The following is a 9,490-nucleotide window of genomic DNA, read 5'->3' on the forward strand; positions in this document are numbered from 1 at the left end:
AAAGGATTTTTTTTTTCCTCCATTCCATTTTATCCAAATTCATGTCTTCTATCATGGCAAGTGGATTCATCTATGCTTTCATATTCCCATCCACGTTCTTTTAAGTCTTGCAAGTTGAATATTTATTTTATCTAGAATTTCAATCCTCCTTCTTTGAACATCCACAAACCACCTCAAATGACTTTCTCTTACTTTAATTTTCAACATGGCAGATTTACTGGTTTAAAAAATATTTTAAAAAGCTTTATATTTATAAAACATAATTGATCTTACTATTTTCGTCTTATAAGTTATTTATTTATTTTTAAATGTATTGGTATGCATTTCACATAGCATGCACTCAACTTCACTAGATTCTCAAATATATATGTATTTTTTTTTTAAATTTTTGTTATAAAATGTCCATGAATGTTAATTAGTTGTGGTGAGCAGATAATCTTGAAGTCTTCTAAATGGGGTACACCTACCTCACCACTTCTTTAAAACAGAGTTTGATGCATAAATATGTTGGCAAGATAAAAAAACAAAAGAAAATCACAAATCAGCCATTAGTGCCCCCCACAAAATCATACCAGAGAATAATATTTCAATGAGTTGCATGGGCCAATAAAACAGACACAGAATCATGGATAGGTGCAACAATTCTCCATCTGCAGTCAGTGTGGGACCCGTTAAGGAGTTGGGCAACCAGTATAAGAGGCATTGATCAATTACAAGTTGGATACTTAGAGTAGAACTGTTACCACATATCGTTAGTGCCGACCAGAAAAAAGTCATTGTTTGTACATATTTATGCATCGAACTTTGTTTCAAAGAAGTGGTGAGGTAGGTATACTGAATCCGGTGTTTAATGAGAAGACTTTAAGTATAACATGAACATTTATGACAAAAGTTAGAAGTAAATAAATTTTGAGAAGGTAGTGAACTTGAGTGCATGCTATGTGAACTGCATACCAATCCATTTAAAAAATAAATAAATTATAAGAACAAAATAGTAAGATCAATTATGTTTTGTAAAACTGAATATTGGACATTTTTAAGATATTTTTTAAACCAGTAAATTTTTCATATAAAAAATTAAATTAAAAGAAAGTCATTTTTGCATGTTCAAAGAAGGTACATTACATATGAATTCACTTTCAATGATAGAAGACATGAATTTGGATAAAATGGAATGGAGGAAAAAAAATTCATTTGAACAGCACCAAATCTTTTGGATAACACTTTGTTTGTTGTCATTGTTGCATGTTGTAGTAGCTTGAGTTTTTTATTTTAAGTAATAGAAGAAACTGAAAGTTTTTCGAAATACATAAAAAAAATGAAGATATGGATAAAGAGGCAGTGATCAATGACCTGGATCCCACATTGAGCCAACCTTAAAGCTAACTGCTCTCATATTACTCGGTTTGGAAAAGAGAGAAATTGTCGTAGGTGGCCCTATAATTTCTAGACTTATTCCTACTATTAGATGGATCAAACATTAATGTGTTATTAGTGGGTCTGTTTCAAGAACTTTTTTCACATATCAGGTGAAGATGACTGGGATGGAGGTGCAAACAAGAGAAAAAGAGAAATTTTTTGCCAGAAAGCAATCCTATAGGAAAAAAGCAAATATTTTCTCTACGTGTCTTGGTTCCTCAAGAAGGCATCTATCAATTGCATGGTGGATACTTAAATCAGTAAGTATTACCTATGTTGTTTGTTTGCCCACCTAAAAGTCATGGCTCATTCATAATTATACACCAAACACCTTTCAATTGTGTGTGGTAATGAAGTAGTGTGAAGAATTTAGTGCCAACTATAAAAGTATTCTTCTAAAGTGCATAAACTTTTGTGTGAATTATATATTTTTGGAAAATTCTAGATTAGTGGAATGCACTTGTGTATCTAGAAGCCTTACTAAGTCTTTTGGGTCGGCTCAACGAGTTTTGAAACTATGACTCAAACACCCAATATGAGAACAATAATTAAATCAAACGAAAACCAAATAAACCAATCAGCTGTTTCAATGGGTTTCTAGTGATACACCGAGATTAAGCTAATGATAATGATATGTAGCTCTTTTGTCTGCTCTTGTTTGATGGGGGAAGAAAACAATGCATGTTTGGAAGAATCATTCATTACCTGGATTTATCATCTCTACAGACCTATGGACTATCATAAACATGGAGGGGTGGATGGCTTGCCATGCAACTCCACAAGGTAGTTTCAAGCATTCTTATAATCTCTCCCACATTAGCTTAATTCTCTCTCTTTCTCTGTCTTTCATACTCACAAGTTTCCCATCTCCAGCCCTCTTCAGAGTTCCTTCAACTCTTATATGAAAACCATTTTTCTATAAATCTTTGAATCCCCACTCAGTCTTGTTTTATTTCCTGAAACTGTAGAGATACATCTTCTCTCTCCAACCTTATTCATCACATCGTTTCTGAACTTTTTTTCATAGGTAAGTAAGATTATTGGTTAGTAATTAGAAGGTGAAGGCGGTTTACGAACCACCTTAGTATTGACACAGTTTCTATATGGTTAGCAATTAGCAGTAGTTGAAGCGATTTTCTGAAAGAAGTTCAAAAAAAAAAAAAAGGAAAGGAAAAGGACTGTTGTTTCTGCTTTCTAACACAGTTTTGTAAATTATATAATCTATTCATGACCCAAACTGCTTTCTAGCATTCCTCTTAAGGTACATTGTCACCCTATTAAATATTTGGTCTTTCTTTCATTCTTAATTCTAAGAAAACAGCATGAGTTTTGGCTCTTCTGAAAGGTGAGGTGGAATCCCATTTTCCCACTTCTCTGTCTGTTGGGTATGTAAGGTTGATGGTAGTAGTAATGACAGTAACATGGTTTTATACCTCGTCCAAGACCGAGACGTATCGCCTGAGTTAACTCTGTATTGGAGCTGAACGAAACCAACTCACAAGTCACTTTTTTTACCTATACCTTGTTAAAATTCAACACCAGCCCAAATTGGAAAAGCCCACATTTATTGTCCAAGCCCAATAGTTATTTATAGCCCAATTTCTAGAATCTTCCTAGAGAAAACTCTAGATGTCTTTAGATAAGAGAAAAATAGAAGATTCTAGAATTATAGATATTTTGGTAGAAAACTCTAGACTAATAGATATTTTTAGAAAGTTCTAGATGACAAAATTGTAACCACTAGATTAAGAATGTGTTGGCACAATCCTAACCATTAGTTAAGGAGGTGCCACTAGTATAAATAGGGGTGAGTCCTCTCATTTTGTAATCAAGTAGTAAGAAACAAGTTGTGAGAAATAAGTTGTGAGTAAGAGGTCTTGAGAGGTTGTAAAAAGTGTGAGTGTTTGTAAAAGTGTATTCTTCTTAATAGAGTGTTATTTTCTTCTTCAACTTGTGAGTGATATCTTTATTGAGGGTATAGTACAAGTAAATCGTTTACTTGTTTATATCCAACATTTGAGTATTTAGAGTCGAGTACTCTAGATTTTTCCTCAACATACCTGACATTTAATTTTTTGATTTTTTGAACGAGATGTCTCAAATGTATTGGAAAACTCATCCGAGACAACTTGGTATTAGGCCTGTACGAGACGAGATGCGAAACCGAGTTTTAAAACCATGGATAGTAATAGTAATATAATAGAGGATTACATGCTAGTTTTTTACAGTTGCCCTCTTAATCTTCTAAAAGACATGACTGTGACAATTTTATGTCAAATGCATGATAGAGCATTGCTCTTAAAAATACAGGGATATTGTATATGAAAATAGCTACTTTAAGAGACGATCATTTATTTTCCAGCAAAAAATGAATAAATACAATCTGGTGAGATTCATAAATTGGGAGGTTAGAAACTTGTAAGATCCATGCATAATTAATTATTTTACCATATTAATCATCTTATTTTTTATCCTTTGAAACAGGCTAATTTTATGAAGTAATTTTTTTCATCCTTTCATGCTACTCTAATGCCACACCTCATTGTACAGAAAGATGAGCTCAATTGATCTTTTAGCTATATTTGCACATCATGCATCACCATCATTAACATCACTAGTACCTATAATAATAATTCTGAGTATTTAATTGCTTAGCATAAAAAAAAGTGTCTAAATAATTCTAGGTAGTACATACTTGGGTTCATCCTTGGGAGTTCGATCTACCATTGTTATTATGCAGTCCTTCATGGGTGGGTTAATAAATCCAGCTGGGTGGGTTCCTTGCAATGGGACTGTAGCAACAAATGCAGTTACTTACGGGGAATTTAACAACACCGGGCCAGGAGCAATTACAATAAACCGTATTCGATGGATAGGATTTAGAATTCTAAGTATAGCTGAAGCTAAGATGTTTACAGTAGGAGCTTTTATCGATGGGCATCACTGGTTGCCATCAACAGGCGTACCTTACATTGAAGACTTGGTGAGACATTTGTTAGTTATTATATTTCTAGCTAGTCTTACAAATAATTATGGGTGTTGGTCTCGTTTCTAATTTATCAATACTGTTGCTTTTGCTTTTTGTGTGCGTAATTTCAGTGACTTATGCCCAGCACTGCCAGCTGATGAGGAAATTGAGACAAACTTGATATTGCTTAGGCTGAACATTTTTCTTCATTTATTTTTTTGTTGATCAATGTAAGAAAACTATATATGTTTATGTTTTTCTGCTAAGCAAGCAAATTATTGTATAAAATAATCAAGGAATGTACAGGAGGGGCATTCCCCTTAGTTTACAAGTCTCGACTGAGGCAAAGCTAACCTATCCCCTATAAACATTTTTTCTTGATCAACGGGAGGCTATTGAGGTTACGAAAAACATAGGAACTCAAGGTAATAACACCATAATTTGCTAGAGAATCAGCCACGGAGTTGCTGTCCCTCCACATGTGTTGAACTTTCCAAGTCAAGTTGGATAAAACCTTAAATATTCGAGACATCCAGCAATCAAGAGTCCACGGCAAGAACCTCCATTGAGCCTATTTACTAAAAGAGGAATACAATTCAAGAATGACATTACAATTAGATAAATCGAAACTTTCCAAGCCTCGAGATAAAGTTCTAACACTGCCACCTTGTTAGTGGAAGAAAAGTATATGACGGTTCTGATTTTTAATATAAGTACTAATATAATAGCAAAGTTTTACAAAAAAAAAAAAGGGATAACTCCAATGGTGATTAATTAGAGCTTGAAAACAGGCATGTCATCCTGCTTTGAGGATGTAAAGAAGCTTCAAGGACTCCAAGCCTAACTACAATCTATGTCAAAGATGTATGTAATATTTTTCATTTACATGTATATCTCCAAGACTGAGATTTCTTGGATGTTTTGATCACTTAATCTTAGTTTAGGTTATGGGGGACACTGCACTTCACCATCTCTGTTAGAAGATATGTGTTTCACATCAGAATATTGGATGATAAAAGATTTTGCACACACAGTAATAACATACCAATCAGAAAATGTGTACCCACATATTATTTTTCCATTTTATTATTACTATTATTAGAGATCCACCCATTAATATTACATTAAATTTTAATTGGTTCGTCTTACCCGTGAAGTTGATGGGCAATAGCCAAAATGAGATCAATAAGAACATCCACAACCAAACTCCTCTGAGTTAATGTGGGTTCAACAGGTGGTGGCACTTTTAGCAAATTCATACAATCAAGTATGGCATCTCCAGAACCTCCAGCGACAGCATATAATCCATTGTAATCATGGTCAGTGACGAGTTCTGCAACTGTGTCGAGACCTGTTACAACAGTTACATAATCACTGGAACAAATACTGAGGCGCCGTTTTAGTTCAGGATCAGTGATATTTGGAAGCACAGAACGGATATAGTTATAATTGTCTGTAGCATTGACCAAACCTAAATTGATAGAGACAGTTAGGAGGTCTTCAAGATTTGCTGTGTCTGTACGAGGATCAGAACTCAAAATGTTGACACATAAATTGGAATCGTCCGTCTTAGAGCAAAGCTGGTTAAGCAAGACCTTCGTAATCTTCACAGACACCCTTGCAAAGGATGGGTCGAAGAGAAGAAGCAACAGGGAGAAAAAAATGAGTATGTACGAATTATGAAGGAGATAAGAGGCCATTCTTTGCTTTTTTTGTTGTTGTTGTTGTTGTGGGACATAGAAACATGTATACAAGAGACTCTCTTATACTTATTATGATGGAAGTGTTTGGTGAGATTATTTCAAGATTACCAAGAGCTTTGGAGATTGTGGGGATTCTCTACATGCCAAGTTTAGCTTCACCATTTATTATTTGACATAAATCAGAGATTTCCTAGATATTGCCCAGAAAAAACTCTACTAATCCTTAAAACAAATCTCAGCAAACACTTTCACTATGGAAGTACTATAAAACCGTCTCTTTAGTTGTTTGTGAGGTTTTATAATCTCATCCTTAAAACAGAAGAAATACAAAGAAGAATGACCTCTTCTCTCCTTGATAGTTCCTATAGACTTTCTTATCTTTTACTGTTGTTTCTTTTTCAACCATATCTCTGCAAGGGATCTTGATTAACCATCTCTGCTCCAAGACTAGGGATCCCAATACGTGACTCAACATTATAAGTTCTAATCCTTGTTCTTTTTATCTTTAATGAATATCCTTGCTTACTTGATTAAAGAGAAAGATGAGAAATGAATAAAAATGATACATATTTCTTTGATTTTCTACGTCTTTAACGATATACTACTGTGTCAGGAGAGATTAATCTCTAGGAAACATGTATCAGATTATTTGAAATATTATTTTATATTGAAATATCTTCTATCCAATAGCATGACAAAACTTCGTATACAAAAAGTGATAAATAATCCTTGAAATTAAGTTGTATATCCATTATCTTCCTCATTTATTTACGTTCAAATCAAGCAGATATTTCTGTTTCACCAAAGAGTATGATTTTTCTACAGAACTAATTTTCAAATTTTATTGATCATTCCAATAAGAAGCATCTTTTGTTTATTCTATAGGGGTCTTGGCAGATGGATTCATGGCATAAAGTTGACTATGAAGAACTCCCCTGGAGCATACAGAGAAAATGCTGCGGCATTTCATAGTTCATCTGACCAATCTGTTCTATATTGGTGTATCTTTCGTGGGTACCAGTCCACCATAAGTCAGGTTCAGAGTGAACAATTATTCAAGGACTGCATGATATATGGGACACACAATTTCATAGTTGGAGATGCAATGGTAGTGTTCCAGAATTGCAGTGTGTTTGTGGGAAATCCTCTCCCCATAAAGAACAATGCGAACATTGCACAAGGAGGAACAAAACCTGAGAAGGGCACCGGATTTGTATTTCATTACTGCATTAGAGATTATGCCCCGGATGTCATAACATCACTAGGTAGTACATACTTGGGTTCATCCTTTGGAGTTCACTATTTTTCCAATCCACTGACCGTTATCATCAAGCAATGATCGATAGGCAGATTTTGCAGCAAACTTACAAATAGGATTCAAAGCCCTTACTATCTTATCCTCCATCAACCATTTGGAAAAGATTTAGAATTGATAATATCTTCCACAGCTGTCATACGCTCGTTGTACGGGTTTGGAGTTACCCAACCACTGGAAATCCAATTGGATCTTATTATTTGTAGCATGGTCTTATGATTGAAATTCTAAATAGACCATATAACTTAGTTCCAAAGGAAAGCTAATGTCCCAAAGTAAGCCCAATGAAATCTGTTTTTTACTCATCATTTTGTTCATAGTCTTAATCCCATGTTGTTCTAGGAAGATAAACGTGAACTCCATTAGGGTTAGGTAACATTGTATTATAGCACACATTAATTGACATTCATGGGCCCATTGGGTTATGAATATTTGGTTCACTTTTGCGTGACAAAACTTCGTATAAAATAAAGTGATCAATAATCCTTGAAATTAAGTTGTATGTCCATTATCTTCCTCATTTATTTAGGTTCAATTCAAGTGGACATTTCTGTTTCACTAAAGAGTATGAGGTTTCTACAGAACTAATTTTCATATTATATTGATCGTTCCAATAAGAAGAATTTTTTGTTTATTCTATAGGGGTCTTGGCAGATGGATTCATGGCCATAAATCTGACTATGGAGAACTCCGCTGGAGCCTACAGAGAAAATGCTGTGGTGTTTCATGGTGAATATGACCAATCAGTGCTTTATTGATGTATCTTTCGTGGCTACCAGTCCACCTTAAGTCTGGTTCGGAGCAAACAATTCTTCAAGGACTGCATAATATATAGGATGCACAATTTCATATTTGGAGATGCAATGGTAATGTTCCAGAATTGCAATGTGTTTGTGAGAAATCCTCTCCCCACGATGAACAATGTGATCACTGCACAAGGAGGAATAAAGCTTGAGAAGGACACCGAATATGTATTTCATAACTGCAAAATAGATACAGCCCCGGATGTCATACCATCACTAGATAGTACATACTTGGGTTCATCCTTGGGAGTTCGATCTACCATTGTTATTATGCAGTCCTTCATGGGTGGGTTTCTTACAATGGGACTCTAGCAGCAAATGCAGTTACTTATGGGGAATTTAACAACACCACGCCAGGAGCAATTACAACAAACCGTATTCGCTGGATAGGGTTCAGAATTTTAAGTATATCTGAAGCAAACATGTTTACAGTAGGAACTTTTATCGATGGGCATCAATGGTTGCCATCAACAGGTGTACCTTCCATGGCAATCTTGGTGAGACATTTGTTAATTCTCATATTTCTAGCTAGTCTTAAAAATAAATATTGGTGTTGGTCCTCTCTAAATAAACTATGAGAAAGGTTGCTAATGTACATACTTGTTTAGGTTATTGGGGACACTGGAATTCACCATCTCTGTTATAAGATATGTGTTTCACATCAGAATATTGGATGACAAAAGATTCGGTATACACAGTACGTAATAACATATTGAACAGAAAATGCATACCCGCATATTACTCTTTCATTTTATTATTATATTACAGATCCATCCATTGATGTAACCTCACATTTTAATAGGTTCGTCTTACGCATGAAGTTGATGCACAATAGCCAAAATGAGATCAATAAGAACATCCACAACCAGACTCTTCTGAGTTAATGTTGGTTCAACAGACGGTGGAGCTTTTAATGAATTCATACAATCAAAGATAGCATTTGCAGTACCTCCAGTGATAGCAAATAATCCATGATAATCATTCTTGGTGAATAGTTCTGGAATGTAGTTGAGACCTATCACAATATGTTTGTAATCACTGGAACAAATACTGAGGCGTTGTTTTAGTTCAGGATCGGTGATATTCAAAGCACAGAACGGATATAGTTGTAATTGTCAGTAGCATTGACCAAACCTAAATTGATGGAGACACTTACAAGGCCTTGTAGATCTGTTGTCTCCGTATGAGGATCAGAACTCAAAATGTTAACACATAAATTGGGATCATCAGTCTTAGAGCAAAGCTGGTTAAGCAAGAAAAGGAACAACAAGGAAAGAGAAAC

At 34.7% G+C, this 9,490-nt stretch overlaps 2 protein-coding genes across 2 annotated transcripts; one reads left to right on the forward strand and one right to left on the reverse strand.

Annotated features, from left to right (window-relative positions):
• Positions 1-5,429: 5,429 nt before the first annotated feature.
• LOC147382308 (pectinesterase inhibitor-like) lies at positions 5,430-6,113 on the reverse strand. Its single transcript, XM_086427383.1, has one exon. It carries the CDS (start codon positions 6,085-6,087, stop codon positions 5,533-5,535), a length of 555 nt encoding a protein of 184 aa, XP_086283509.1. The 5' UTR covers positions 6,088-6,113; the 3' UTR covers positions 5,430-5,532.
• A 2,155-nt stretch (positions 6,114-8,268) lies between these two features.
• Positions 8,269-8,885, forward strand: LOC147382309 (pectinesterase 2-like). The gene is made up of 3 exons (XM_086428499.1): positions 8,269-8,431; positions 8,485-8,705; positions 8,817-8,885. The coding sequence occupies exons 1-3, from the start codon at positions 8,269-8,271 to the stop codon at positions 8,883-8,885; spliced, it is 453 nt and encodes a 150-aa protein (XP_086284625.1).
• The last annotated feature ends 605 nt before the right edge of the window (positions 8,886-9,490 follow it).

This window comes from Akebia trifoliata, chromosome 16 (genome assembly GCF_017979445.1).
Source record: "Akebia trifoliata isolate Shusen 1 chromosome 16, ASM1797944v1, whole genome shotgun sequence".
NCBI classification, from domain to species: domain Eukaryota; kingdom Viridiplantae; phylum Streptophyta; class Magnoliopsida; order Ranunculales; family Lardizabalaceae; genus Akebia; species Akebia trifoliata.

Excerpts from the sequence above, each read along its gene's own strand:
- LOC147382308 (XM_086427383.1), bottom strand. The coding sequence starts at position 6,087 with ATGGCCTCTTATCTCCTTCATAATTCGTACATACTCATTTTTTTCTCC.
- LOC147382309 (XM_086428499.1), top strand. The coding sequence starts at position 8,269 with ATGGTAATGTTCCAGAATTGCAATGTGTTTGTGAGAAATCCTCTCCCC. Across the intron at positions 8,432-8,484 it reads TGTCATACCATCACTAGATA|TCCTTCATGGGTGGGTTTCT; the intron begins GTACATACTTGG and ends GTTATTATGCAG. Across the intron at positions 8,706-8,816 it reads TACCTTCCATGGCAATCTTG|GTTATTGGGGACACTGGAAT; the intron begins GTGAGACATTTG and ends ATACTTGTTTAG.